Source organism: Oryctolagus cuniculus, chromosome 3 (assembly GCF_051225735.1).
Source record: "Oryctolagus cuniculus isolate XC-2025 breed Fujian yellow rabbit chromosome 3, ASM5122573v1, whole genome shotgun sequence".
Classification (NCBI taxonomy): Eukaryota; Metazoa; Chordata; class Mammalia; order Lagomorpha; family Leporidae; genus Oryctolagus; species Oryctolagus cuniculus.
Genome location: NC_142869.1, coordinates 24,198,767 through 24,214,182, shown reverse-complemented (window position 1 = coordinate 24,214,182; position 15,416 = coordinate 24,198,767). Strand labels below are relative to the sequence as shown.

Below are 15,416 nucleotides of genomic sequence, written 5' to 3'. Positions count from 1 at the left end.
TTAAGGAAATTTAGAGTTCAACATGCAACATAGTACTAATTTATATAAAATTTGCACATTTGTTAAGACAACAAAAAATTAGGGGCTGGCATTTTGGCATAGCAGGTAAAGCTGTTGCCTGAAATGCCAATTTCCCATATGGAAGGCAGGTCAAGTCCCAGCTGGTGTACTTCCAATTGTGCTCCCTGCTAATGCGCCTGGGAAACCAGTGGAAGATAGCCCAAGTGCTTGGGCCCCTACCCCTCACATAAGAGACCCAGATGGCATTCTAGGCTCCTGGTTTTGGCCTGGCTCAACTCTAGCTGTTGTGGTCATTTGGACAGTGAACCAGTGGATAGATGACCTCTCTCTCCCTCTCCCTCTCCCTCTCTCTCTGTAACTATTTCAAATAAATAAGTCTTAAAAAATTATTAGGGAGGTGGTGTTGTGGTGTAATGGATAAAGCCACCACCTGTGAGGCCAGCATCCCGTATGGGTGCCAGTTTGAATCCTGGCTGCTCTACTCTGATCTAGCTACCTGCTAATGCAACTGGGAAAACACTGAAAGATGGCCCAGGGACTTAGGTCCCTGCACCCACATGAGAGACCTGCAAACAGGCTCCTGGCTCTTGACTTTGGTCTTTGTGACCATTTGGGGAGTGAACCAGCAGACGGAAAATCAGTCTCTCTCTCCCTCTCTCCCTCTCACCCTCTCTTTCTAACACTGTCTCTCAAATAAATAAATCTTTAATCTTTTTTCTATTTTAGGCACTCATTGTATTCCAGACACTGAGATAGAACAACTAAAATTTTCAACCTTTTGAGGAAAGGAAATATTAAAAATAATAATTATAGGGGCTGGCGCTTTGGTGTAGTGGGTTAAGCCGCTGCCTGTAGTGCTGGCATCCCATATGGTTTGAATCCCAACTGCTCCACTTCGGATCCAGATCCCTGCTAATGCACCTGGGAAAACAACGGAAGATGGCCCAAGCATATTCCTGTACTCAGGTGGGAGACAGAAGAAGCTCTAGGCTCCTGGCTTCAGTTAGGCCCAGCTCTGGCCATTTGGGGAGTAAACCAGCAGATGGAAGACCTCTCCCTCTCTTTCTGAGCCTCTGCCTCTCTGTAACTCTGCCTTTCATATAAATAAATCTTTTAAAATTGATTAAAAAAGAATAATTTTAATAGAATGTAATGGATAATGCAACAATGTAGAAATAATGAGTTTTAAGAGGAAGATACATCAAGAAAAGCTGAGTCTAAAATCTGAAAAATAAAAAGGATCAGGCAGTATTGAAAATAATGTGTACCAGATGGAGTGTGAAAAAGCAGCGAGAGCCATTGAAATAGAGGAAATGGATGGTTGAAGACCCATCGATGGGGATGAGGGTGGAATATTTCAGAAACAGAAATAGGTCCAGAATATGACTCCAGCACATTGACAGTTAGAACCTCTACTTGAATGCCTCCAATGACAATAATTTCATTGTCTCATGAGTCTTATAATTGGACAATTCGTATTGTCTGATATCTCTGCCTTTACTGATGTGAAATCTTACTTCATGACTATTACTCATTTGTCTAAGTTTGGCCTCCTCTTCCCATGAGAATTCTGTAAATATTTGAAGAGAACCAAATCCCTCCTCCTCCTGAGTAACTGCAATAATTCTCTGTTAAATATTGCTCCAAATCTTCTCTACAATTAATTCTTATTATCAAGTGGCCTTCATATAATTAATGTAAAATTCAAATAGTGCTTCAAATGGTAATTGTTGACATATATTGACTATTTAGAAATGTGCAGTGCGCTATGTTAAACATGCAATATTGAGGCCAGTGCTGTGGGTAAAGCTGCTGCCTGCAGTGCTGGCATCCCCTATGGGTGCTAGTTCGAGTCCCAGCTGCTCCACTTCTGATCCAGCTCCCTGCTAATTACCTGAGAAAGAGGTAGAAGATAGCCCAAGTCCTTGAATCCCTGTACCCACATGAGAGACGTGGAAGAAGCTCCTGGCTCCTGGCATCAGATTGGCTCAGCTCTGGCCATTGTGGCCATCTAGAAAGTGAACCAGTGAATGGAAGGTTTCTCTCTCTCTCTCTGCCTCTGCCTCTCTGTAATTTTGCCTTCCAAATAAATAAAGAAATCTTTTAAAAAATGCAGTATGTATTACCTCATCTAACAAAAACAGACAGATAGAAGAATAGAATTTTAAAGGAATTAATAGGCTTTCTTTCCACAACCCACTCCCTAAATGAACTCAGGGAGTCTGGTTTTAGCACCAGCACAAATAGAAATTAAGTTATATACAAATGAATCATTGCAGAATAGATTACTGATTCTTTCTGATCTGAATACTCTCCTTTTATTAGTTCAGCCTTAAAACTAATAAAATAGGTTTTTATTATTTCAATGCTAGAAAGTATTAGAAGTCATTTAAAGGTGTTTCTTCAACCTAGAATCATAACTTTTCATTATCCCAGAATGAGGGAATACAAATGGCAAAGTTCTCAATCAACTGGACTTTCTACCATTCAACAGTGCAGTCCAAATTAATGCCTCTTTTAAAAACTGAAATCAAGAAAGTTTTCTGAATTCCATTCTTATAGATTATAATGTATTTTAGAGAGTCAAAATTTTTTATAATATATGTGGAAGCACCATTTTTATTGGGGTATAAAGCAGTTTATTTCTCAATTTCTCATAATTCTGAAACATCTTGACCTCATTTGTTGTTATTGATCAACTAAATTAATAAAATACTCATTTCATTTATGGGGCCAGCACTTGGCACAGTTGATTAAAGCCCTGGTCTGAAGCACCAGCATCCTATATGGGCACTAGTTTGAGTCCAGCTGTTCCTCTTCTGATCCAGCTCTCTGCTATGGCCTGGGATAGCAGTAGGAGATGGCCCAAGTCCTTGGGCCCCTGCACCAATGTGGGAGACCCAGAAGAAGCTCCTGGCTCCTGGCTTTGGATAAGCACAGCTCCAGCTGTTGCAGCCATCTGGCAGTGAACCAGCGGGTGGAAGACTTCTCTCTGTGTCTCTACCTCTCTCTGTAACTCTGTCTTTCAAATAAATCTTTAAAAATAAAATAAAATAAAATACTTACTTCTATTATGTGTCAGGAATCATAATCAACAGTTAATACTAGTACTTTTGTGCATTTAAAAGAGATTATAGAAGTAAGTTGTCCGGAACCAGAAGAGCTAAAAGAAGTTGGAAAATGTGATCACATAGTTGAGTGAATTATGCAGGACCTACTTTATTTTTATCTGGTTTAGAATGAAATTAGGATTAGGATTTAATCCCAAATTATTTTAACATATACATTATTTTAATGCATAGATCACACTGCTCCAAAATCCTTAAGCTAAAGCTTCCTCTTTGTCTAGTCACTGTGAAAGGAAGTTGTATGAGAAGGAAGAAACTGGGGAAAGAATTTTCAAGCTCGATCCAAAATGTCAGTCAAAGCTGGCAGATGTCCAGGTAGTTAAGACACTTGTACCCCACATCAGAGTATCTGAGTTTGATATCCAGCTCTAGTTCCTGACTCCAGCTTCTTGCTTTAGCAGACCCAGAAAGTAGTGGTGACATATCAAGTGATTGAGTTTCTCCCACATAGAGAATGGGATTGAGCTCCAGGCTCCTGATTCTGACCCCAGCCCAGACATTCAAAGTAAACCAACGGATGGAATTCTCTCTCCCTCTTCTATGTGTGTGTATGTGTGTATCTGTGTCTCTCTGCCGCTCATATCAGTCAACCAATAAAATATTTACAAGGTCAAAGCTGTGGCAATGTCTATAATAGAAAATCTGATTTTGTCATCAACTGAACTCAAGTATGAGTGCCTAGCTAAACAGTTTCAACAGAAATAAACAGTTGATGCTAATTTCTTAGTTAACTAATGTTAATGTCTTCATCAAATCAGAAGTCTGGGATTACAGTCCACGTCCATAGAGACCTGAAATCACTCCTTGATATGTCTATTGGGACCCATCTTCTTAAAGAACAATAAATTCTCTCCTTGTATTAATTTTTCAGCCTGAGGTCTCTGCTAAACAAGGACTGATTCCTGTCATTAGCCAGTATCTCATTAGGTGAGCCTCCATGTTTTTAATCCTCTCCTCCAGAAAGTATCATCACTTTTTTCCTATTATTTGTAGAGTTATATTGTAAGCCCAGTAGGGTAGCAACTGTGTCTGATTGATTTTCTCAATTACCTAATCTTTCTGTTGGTTCTTCATGTGTTATTTCACTCTCCATTAGTATTCATTTTTCCAATGTAAATACTAATTTCTATTATCAAATATGTTTCCAAAAAGGCAAATCTAAGACCCCCTTTGCACATATGGTTTCTTCTTTGGTGGCCTGAACATTGAATGACATCCAGAGAGTTCTGAGAAAAGAAACACAACTCAGGAGCAGTAAAGAGTAGGCAGATAGTGGAAAGAATCCACCTGTGACTGGGGAAATCTGACTTTGAGCCAGTGTCCTCATTCACTGGAATCTGTAGCTGGAATCAGGAATGGAACCCAAGAACTCTTTGGGATGTGGATGTCTGAACTACACCAATTCTAGGATTTCCTTTACTAATAAAGATATATACTTTCTTTCTTTTTTTACAGGCAGAGTGGACAGTGAGAGAGAGAGAGACAGAGAGAAGGGTCTTCTTTTGCAGTTGGTTCACCCTCCAATGGCCGCCACGGCTGGCGCGCTGCGGCCAGCGCACCGCCCCAATCAGAAGCCAGGAGCCAGGTGCTTATCCTGGTCTCCCAAGGGGTGCAGGGCCCAAGGACTTGGGCCATCCTCCACTGCCTTCCCGGGCCACAGCAGAGAGCTGGCCTGGAAGAGGGGCAACTGGGACAGAATCTGGCGCCCCAACCGGGACTAGAACCCGGTGTGCCAGCGCCGCTAGGTGGAGGATTAGCCTAGTGAGCCGCGGCGCCGGCCTAATCCCCAGTCTCTCTTAATGGGTCTAAGGCTTCTTTCTTTTTCTTTTTCTCCCCCGGATGTGATATTTTTTTTTTGTCCATTCACAGACTCCTAACTCCTTCCCCCACAGATTAGTCTTCCCACTATCTTGCTTTGTAACAGAATCTCTTTTTAAAATTAGGTAAGGTTGCCATGATAGTGATGCTGCTACTTGTTACAAGCTTTCAGTAAGGATTATTCATCTCCAGGGTCATACAACTTGATTTCTATTTTCCTAGGTCCAAAAATATATTTTTAAAGTTCAATTTTCAAAATGTTTATAAATAGAGAGATAAGATTACTTGCATTAAAAGGGGATTGCTTGATGGGTGACCATGTCTAATTCTTTTGTTTATTTATTTATTTGACTGATAGAGTTAGATAGTGAGAGAGAGACAGAGACAAAGAGAGAGAAAGGTCTTCCTTCTGTTGGTTCACTCCCCAAATGGCTGCTACAGCCAGCGCTGCACCAATCCGAAGTCAGGAGCCAGGTGCTTCCTCCTGGTTTCCCACATGGGTGCAGGGGCCCAAACACTTGGGCCATCCTCCACTGCCCTCCCGGGCCACAGCAGAGAGCTGGACTGGAAGAGGAGCAGCCAGGACTAGAACCCGGCACCCATATGGGATGACAGCACCGCAGGTGGAGGATTAACCAAGTGAGCCACAACGCTGGCCTGACCATGTCTAGTTCTTACACAGACTGTAAATTTTAAATTTATTTTACAGATGAGGAAGGAGCTGGTCAATAAAATTCCCAAATGTGAATTTTTTTCAATGACAAAAATTTATTCATGAGAAATTGGGGGAGCATTTGGGTAATTTCTTATCTAAAATACCATTGTATGGAAAGCATCCAGGCTCAGCATTCAGGTTACTGCCAGTAACAGATACCAGTTTATAGTTCTTCCATGATTTGCTTTTACATGTTGAATTTGCATCATTTAGGAACTTTACTGTAGGCCGGCGCCGCGGCTCACTAGGCTAATCCTCCGCCTTGCAGGGCCGGCACACCGGGTTCTAGTCCTGGTCGGGGCGCCGGATTCTGTGCTGGTTGCCCCTCTTCCAGGCCAGCTCTCTGCTGTGGCCAGGGAGTGCAGTGGAGGATGGCCCAAGTCCTTGGGCCCTGCACCCCATGGGAGACCAGGAGAAGCACCTGGCTCCTGCCATCGGATCAGCGTGGTGCGCCGGCCGCAGCGCAGCGGCCACGGCAGCCATTGGAGGGTGAACCAACAGCAAAGGAAGACCTTTCTCTCTGTCTCTCTGTCTCTCTGTCCACTCTGCATGTCAAAAAAAAAAAAAAAAAAAAAAAAACTTACTGTAGATAAATTTCTTCTCTTTCACACTCTCTTATCCTGCATTCCTTCTTGCCATTGATCTGAATTTAAAAATATGATACACATATTGCCCCCAAACCCTCAATAATCTATTTAACTGAGTTTTTCTCCATTTATAAATTACTTTGAAATACATGAGTACATTTGGTTCTTACAGCACTAAGGCTAGAGACAATAGAACACACGCCCATTTTATACGTGGGCAAATTAGTACTTGGAGAAATTGTCATGTGCCACATACATCATGGGAAAAACCCAGCCTTCATCCTCTGGCCAATGTCACAAACCCCATTCCTACTGAATGCCACACAGAATGAACTGTGTGATATTCAAGGGGATTTTCTGTCTTTTGTCTTTTTGCCACTAAAACACAGTATTATAATGATTTTATAGTTTTTTGTCCACACTTCACACCCATGCAATTATGTGATACCACCAAATTCACAAAGCTAAATGACTACCTACTTTCCTCCATGAGTACATGTATCAGAACATTCAAGCAAGGCATCTGACATTGCAGGTAAGCCTGGAGTGAGATAAGGTGCATAGATAAAAGTTGGTTTCTGTAATGCATATCATTTGCATAATATTTACATTACTCATTTAAATCTTGGAATTATCACATCAAAATGAAGTCTATGAATGCCTTTTTGGGCTTTTATGCTTTTTTAAACATTGTCCTAAGCATATGGAAATCCACAGAAACTTCTTTCTCAGTCTCCCTGAATTCTGTCTACTGTGGATAACAGCTGGCATTGTAATTTAAAAAGCAAGTATTAGTGTAAGAGCACAAAAAAGATGTTGCAATGAGCAAAGAAAACACAGACTGCGGCAGTAAAGTTAGATGATTCAATCACACTCTTCTATCATGGCCATAAATACACTCTTGTGTGGCATTTCCAATAAGTGATTTTTAGATGTTAAAATTTCTTAGAAGTTTTTCTATACTAACAGCCTTCACACTATTTCTGCTTTCTAGCTTACTTTTCAACCAAGCTTTCTATTGCTTTTGGTTTTCCAGTACGTTTCTTTTTCATTTATTGTTCCTTTCAAATGATACCTTGCTTCATTCATCATTTTTAAACTGAATTTAAGAAAATTCTGAAAATACTCTGGCCTAAACCCAGAATTCAACACTAGTCTCAGTTCAACCAGTAACAAGGCACATCCTTTTCTTTGCCTACGGCATGTCCTGGTTTACTCTTAATTTACTGAAATCAAAAGGCTGCTTTGAAGCATGTTAAGGCTTGCCCCATTAGTTAAAAGACAGATGGAGGGATGAATCCTAAATATCTTATTTCCTGCTTTGGCAAGTGCCCTTAAACTCTTCTCTCTTTACTTCTCATTAACTTCATATTTTAGGATTGCCTGGAGTAGTGCCCCGTGCCCCACACCGTCACTCTATTTTTACTCACCGGCTGTCTTTTGACACCAAGCCAATTTTTCCAGACCAGGATCCGAAGCTGCCGAAAATGGGAAGTCATCCTTCAAATACCTCAGTGAGGGAATTTTTCTCTTTCCCTCCAAACCTCCAAAGAGGAATCAACACCCGGTCCCACTGGCTGTGTGTCAATGTGTCGAGTCTTTTCACGGCATAGCTTCTGTGGTGGCTGGGGTGAGAAACCCACAGTTCTTCTCTTCCTGCTGGAGTTTTCCTTTGGTTAGTTCTTGACCAAGAAGCACTTCTCAATGGTTCCTCCAAAAGAAGGACCCAGATCAGTGTCTTTTGATGGCTTGTGCTTATTTTAAAATAATATCCAGTTGCTGCTTGTTGCATGAAGTCCAGACTCAAGAGAGAATGAGTATCGTTCAGATAATGCCCCACTGTAAAGAAAAAAAAAACACTACACCAAACTTACACCTCCTACTCTCCATGAAATTAACTGCCTATCCACACCTTAAAGAACGTGTCACCTGCACTAGACACGTCATAAGGAATTAGGTGGGACCCTGGCCAGGCCAGTAGGACTTGTCCTACATTCTCTTGCCTCCTTCCCAGCACATAGAACCTCCTCTGACAGAGGCAGGGCAGAGTATTTTACAGACTCTGGGCACAGACTTTGAGCCCAGTGACTCAAAATGTCATTAAGATGTTTTAAGTCAGTAAGACCAGTGCTCAGTTTAAGAAGCTCTGAATCTCAGGCCATCATTAGATATCCTAGGGAAAGTACCATCTTTAACCTAAAGTATAATGCATTGAGTTGCGGAGAAGTGACCAGATGGCGAAGCCCTAACTTCTATCACAAATTTACATTTAATGCAGAAAACAAGAGGTTGGCTTCTGTAGGAGACATAAATGACAAATGGTGGACCCTTTCATTTTGCTGGGGGAAGAGTTCTGTGTCTGTTACAGGAAAGCCATGTTGCTTCAGGCTATTGGAGTTAGAGGGATATTTCTGCTATCTTCTCTACGCGGGATGCCCCACTCCCTCTCTAGGTTCCTATGTCTCACAATTACTCCAAGCTGATATCTTCCATGAAACCTCTTTAGGTAAGCCATAAAGTATATTCTCTGTGGCTTTAGAATCCAGCATTGTTTGATGTTGCTATCTCTCTTAAGAAACTCACTTTTTTTGCCTTATTTTTTGCTATGTCCTATTTTTCTCACTGTATTGTAAATTTTTTGAGGCTATAGATTATTTTGTATCACTGCCTTCATGGTGCTCAATACTCAGATTTGGATGTAATTGAGTAAAACTACAAATGTTTGAGCTGAGACTTGTTTGATGAAATTCTCCTCAGGTCCTCCCACCTTGCCCTGACTGATCCAGACACAGGTAAGGCATTGTTTAAGTTCTCCCTTTAAACCTGGAGTAATTGCTGGTGTGACTGCCTAGTCTCCATGCCGACTCTGCAAAGCTGATGGCAGCCAGCCTGGAGCTGACCGGAGCTAAGAAGTCACATGTCCAATTCCTCAGCATTGTCTCTGTCCCTGATGTGATAAAGCTCTCCAAACCCAATTCCCACAATCAGTCTGTCCTGAATATCTAGAATTTGGTTCTTTATTATTTTTTCTGGAGTAGGTTAAAGACAAGGTATTCAAACAATTGAGGGTCCTTGAGATAATGCCCTCCTCATTCCACCTGGGGCGTGGTCACCAAGATTTGTCTGGCTTTCACAATCTGAGAATGACTAGGGCTGCTGCTTCCCTGCCTTCTTTCACTGCTGTCGCGGTCTGCAAATCAGGAGTGCTTTGGTTCACAAACATTACTTAGTTGTAAAGATAAGGTGGCATTTGGGGATGTGACTGTACACGCTTTGAGAAGCTGCAGGCATAGCTTCACTTTATTCAGTCAGGTTACTCCAGGTGAAAAAGTACTGACTCACCACGTGACTGATGCAGGTGAGAGGTCATCTTGAAAAGCTCCACGTGGCTTCTCCCAGTGTAATCACAGAGTCGTTTTGTGTCTGGTTGATTGTCTAACTTCAGTTAAGTCTCTCAAGTTGTTTTCCTTCCTGGACACCTTTATCCACTGCCTCTAGTTTTCTAATGAAGATAATGTAATTTATTACAACCCAAGATTTTCCAGATCTATTTCAATGTAATTTCAAAGCTGTATATTAGGTGTTGGGTATATTAACATATTCCTTTGTACTATGTCCCAAATCTAAACATCACACACATTTCCCTGGAGACTGGGGCAATCTTTCACAAAACATAATTAGAAGTTTACAATGGGGTACATTAGACAATCATAATTTTAAATTTTGCCTCTTTCTGAACATCAAGATCTATTATCAACCACATGTGCTTCTATTCTCAAGTTTACAGATTTCTTTTAAGAGAAAATTTTAAAACATCTTTAAAAATACCATGTTAGTACGCTAAATTGATCTTCTGTATATAAAGATAATTGAAAATTAATTGTGATGTGAAGGGGAAGGGAAGAGGGAGTGGGAGAGGGGAGCATTGTGGATGGGAGGGAAGACACGGGCGGGGGGGAGAAGGCTATTGTGGTCCATAAGCTGTACTTTGGAAATTTATGCTCATTAAATAAATTAAAAAAAAAAAAAAGAAATGAAACATCAATTTTAAAAATAAGTAAAAATAAATGTTTTCCTTTAAAAAAAAAAAAAAAAAAAACCATGTTAGAAAATCATTGCATTAGTCTTGGTATCTGCAGCTTCCATAAACAAATACCATAAACTCTGCTTAGAACAGACCCTGAAGTAATTATTAGGCCAACTAATATGGAAACAGGAAGAAGAATGTGCAAAAATAAAGACTGTGAATTCTTTTTTGCACAGAAGAGGATGTAGCTTTGTACCCCACTCCTGGTTGTAGGTTGGGGTGCCCTGCAGATAACTTGAGTTTCCCTTGAGGAAAGAGAAGATAATTGGTAACTAGAAATAATCTGCATCCAGGATACATAGCCAAAACTAAACTGAGCAGCAAATAAACAAAGGCAAAGTTATACTAATACAATACACAAGAGGAAAAGTTTGCTTACCCATAAACTGTTACAGATTTTATTCTCAGAGATATTCTGAGAAGTTAATCTTACTTGGCTTAGCATGACCGTGGTGGTCTGCCACATATTGCTCAGTTGCTCCAGTGCTTCTACCAGAGGCAAGAGACCCAACTCACCTTTAAAGGGGGACTTTCAGGTTTCAATTCACAGTATCTACCTAAATCTCCTCTCTCTGCTGCTGGTGACACTGCTCCTCAGAGATCAATAAATGCGCCTCTTCCTCAAGCAAGAAATTATCACCTCTATCCAAGATTATGCAGTCTTTGCTTTTGTGTGTTCACTTCACCAGCAGTAAAAACAAATATATATCTCTATCACAGAATCCTGGGATTCTGGAATTCTACTGTCCTGAGCTCTTGTAATAACAAGTTTGTTTTTTTTTTTTTTTTTAATTGAGCAATCTCAAATTTGACTAGGCAATGTCAAAACTAGTTTTGAGCATACATGGTCATTCTTCTGAGGTCACTCTCATCTAGAGACGCCCAGGGTCACTGTGCCAACTGAGCACAGTTAAAACAATGGCTCTTCCTGGGCTGTACAACCGTGTGAATGACTGGGCTCCATGAACATTGGGTGTGGCACCACTTCTCAGTCAGCCAATCATGTAGCACATTCCAGGACCAGGGAGAGAATTGGTCCGAACACAAATAGGTACTAACGTGGCTAAAACACACTAAGTTTTCTCAATAGAATATCTTAACAATCTATATTCATAATAATAAGGGAGCTGGTATTGTGGCATGATGGATTAAACATGGACATCCCATAAGGAGTGCCAGTTCAAGACCCAGCAGTTCAGTTTCCTGCTAATGAACCTGGGAAGGCAGTGGATTATGGCCCAAGTGTTTGGGCTCCAGCCATCCATGTGTCATATCCAGATGGAGTTCCTGGCTCCTGACTTAGGCCTAGCCCAGCCGTGGCTGATGCAGGTATTTGGGGATAGAACCAGTATATGGAAGAGCTCTCTCTTGTCTCTCCCTGTCACTCTGCATTTCTAATAAATAAATCGATCTTTTAAAAATGATAATACAGATAGTTATGGCACTACAAAGTTACTAACTACTTGTCATTGTATAATAGAAATCTAGCACAGGTTCTGTGCTAGATTAATTAATTTGTCAATTAATGCTCACTGAATAATTGAGTAGCAAAGACTTGCTTAAGCACTTGAATTATCAAAGGAGCCTTATTGTACAGAAATTGTTACTCTCCCCATTTCCAGAGGAAGAAAGTGACATTTAGAGGTGCCATGACTGGCCTAAATCCAGTTAGAAGAGGGGTCAGTGGAAATAGCAGAGAGGAAACTCGAATTCTATAGCATTTTAAATCTCTGTGTCTTATTGTCTCCAATCTCATGCTATACACTCCAAAAGAAAGCTGAAAAGGAAAGAACTCAGAGGGTGTTTTTTTCCTTTGGTTCTAGATTTTTTTAAGTTTATACATAAAAAATTATTGCCAAAATGAGAGCACAAAGAACAAACGCTCCAGGAACTCGGGGAGAGGAAGGCTCCGCTTTTCTGCTTCTCGTGGAACAGCAAAGCACTTCGCAGCCTGGCTCCTGCCAGCTTCATCAGGTGTCTCTCCACCCTCACCATCCCTCCTGCCATCTGTTGTGTGCCTCACAGGAGGACTGTTCACTTTCAGGTTTTGGTCATGCTGTTCTCGCTGCCCAAAATGAAATTGAGCTCATTCTATGAAGGACTCACTCAAGTGTTACTTCCTCTTGGCGTCTTTCTCGTCACTTCTCGTCACCGCCCCAAGCCTGGCTGAATTAATCACTTCTTCATCTGTTCTCCCATAAACCTGTGTTCATAAAGATAACCATCTCCTTCTGTCTCTTCATCTATTCACTGAGGCCCTTGGATACAAGGAGCATGTCTTATGAAACATCAAGAGCTGACAATTAATTCTATATCCTGAAGATTGGGGAGAACTCTGGACTGACCAGAACTGAGAGCTGGTTTGAAGTAGTATAGGATAAAAACCAAGGAGTTAGAGACCTAAAGCTAAAGAGCAGACCATAATGATGATTTAGAATGAAGTTCTTGGCAGCATTTCTAAGATGACAGTGTGTGGGGGGGAAGGACATTGTGGCACAGCTTGTTAAGCAGCAGCTTGGGACACCCACATCCCATTTCAAGAGTTCCTGGTTCGAGTCTTGGCTACTCTGTGCTTCCGATTCAAATTCCTGATAATGTGCCTTGAAGGCCTTGGATGATGACCCAAATTCTTAAGTTTCTGGCACATTAGTGGGAGACCTGGATGGAGTTCCTGGCTCCTGGTTTCAGCCTGGCACAGCCCTTGGGGTTCTAGCCATTTAGGGAGTGAACCAGCAGATGGAATATTGATCTCTCTGTCTGTCTGACTCTCTTTCTTTTTCTCTGTCACTCTGCCTTTCAAATAAATAAATAAATAAATAAATAAATGTTTTTAAAAAGGATAGAGTATGATAAAACTGATGCTGAAGGAAGAGGAAAAACGTTAATAAAATGAGATATTAATTGAAGTTGAGACCTGAAACCACCATTTGGACAGGAAAACAATGTACAAATGAGTTAATAAGTGAGTAAAATAGGAATTTTATTGGCAACCAGAGCTATAATTTTACTCCTTTTCCTCCAAATTGATTTTTACCATAGCATCAATGCCATCATGTTATTTTTTTACCATTAATTGACTTGTACATTAATAAGGTGCTATGAGATATTCAGCACTTACAGAATCTAATCCTTATGATAAATCCTGAGGTCAATATTATATCTCCACAGACGGGCAAGCATAGGTCAAATAGATTCCCTGGGTCACACAGCTAACAAGTGTCCGTGTGGTGATTTGAACTCAAGTTCCAGTGTCTGCAAATCCAATTCTCTAACAGGTCATCATCAAGCAATCATGGATAAGAAAACAAGACAAGTGCATGCATTTAACTCAGGAAAGAACAGCAAGTTGGGAAATTGAAGCTCGCTCATAGTAAAAATAACAGCATCCTTCTTTAACAAGGAGGGTGGGGCTCCACCCAAAGATTAAGATAATGAGCCACCCATTACAAATACCTTATTACCTAAGACCCACCTGCGATGGAGGGCATTGATAACTGATGCTATGAAACAGGTAGGTGTGAGGAAGGCATCAGATTCAGGATTTTCAGGTGCTTTATCACTGACAACCATCCAGTGATCATGTAGACAGAAGCATTGTGTCAAGAAGCAAGTGGTAAAAAACTCATCTACAAAAGCAGAAAGCAAGATGTATTCTGAAGGAGCTTTAACGAGACTCACTCACTCATGAGTGAAAAGGAAGTGTGTCCCTCCAAGATGTGCAGTGGCATGGAATTCCCCTCACAAATCATAGTCACGTCAGGAGAACCAGTTTGATAAGTTAACTGATTATCTCCCTTACTACTGAGCCATGTGATCATGGGAATTTCTGGGTGATTTACAGTCTTGCAAAGAAATACTCACCCACTCACCCAGGGTGAATAGTAATTTGTTAAGTCAAACTGGTAAAGTATGTTGGTAAAGTAAAATTTTAATTATACTACCTGCATTGCTGTAGACTTGTGGGGAAAAAAATAAGGGAATATTATAATATTTTGAATGTCTGTTGACTGCTTCATAAAACTGAAGAAAAGATTTGAGATAGGGTGTTGAGAAGATCAGTCCCTCTATTTTAACAGTGTAAGTTTTAATCAGTTCTTCATTTAAGAGGAAAAAATGAAAAATGCTATAATTTTTTGGTTTCAATTTATATTTCCCCCACCATTAAAATCTAAAGCATATTAAAAGAGAATTCAGTATATTTATCTACTATCGCTTCTTCCATCAAAGAAAAAAAAATAACAAATCAATTTCATCATGTGTCCTAGTGTTCAGTGACCAGCTGGTTTCCAGAGCAATTAGAAAAAGAATATCACATATGTAAATGGCTTCTACATTTAGAGGGTGGTAATGCATTCTCTTGGATACATGAGAATCAATCTTAGAACACGTGAGTGTTCTTAAATAAGCTAGAAGCTGCTCATTCCTAGCATTTTAAGATTTCAACCTTTGGTACAGAAAAAATAAGTCACCCAGTTAACTGTTCAATCTTGAGTAACATACAATTTCTTCGACATATTTTATACCGTAATTCCTACTGCCTTACTTTGAAAAGATATGGCTAGGAGGAAAATACCTTGTCAATGAATTTAAATTCAAATCAATAATAAAATGTTTCAGAATGTCTGATGACTCAAGCACCAATCAGCCAGTGTGTAGAGATGGAAGGTTGTTGTCTGTGCCCCTTTCTATGGCCTCCTCTAATGGCATTGTTGTCTCATTACCCTTCACAGCAATATTTTGGAAGAAGAGAGGAGGAGAGACATCAGGGAGAAAAAAGAGGGAATAACTGATTGCCATTTATAAAGGTTTTCCACAAAGCTCATGGGAAATACTTACAATGAAAAAACTATGCATAGATTTTCAACTTTTTAACCAAAAGAATCTTATTTTTAAATTCCAGTGATCCATAAACCTCTGGAAATATCTTCATATATCAGTGTCTGGTAGTTTGACTTCTCAAAAATAGTATTTGTTGGGGCCAGCTGTTAGGAAAATGGTACAGTCATATCTATGGTACAATCTACACCCTGACACCATCCTAGGCCCTAGCCCCCACCGCC

General features: G+C 40.4%; 1 protein-coding gene across 1 annotated transcript in view; it reads right to left on the bottom strand.

Annotated features, from left to right (window-relative positions):
* ABCA12 (ATP binding cassette subfamily A member 12) overlaps positions 1–8,165 on the bottom strand; it is a 183,905-nt gene extending 175,740 nt beyond the window's left edge. Inside the window, exon 1 of the mRNA XM_051848234.3 lies at positions 7,700–8,165. Coding sequence (XP_051704194.2) covers positions 7,700–7,768 — 69 coding nt within the window. The 5' untranslated portion in view covers positions 7,769–8,165. The remainder of the gene's footprint in view (positions 1–7,699) is intronic.
* Positions 8,166–15,416: the final 7,251 nt, after the last annotated feature.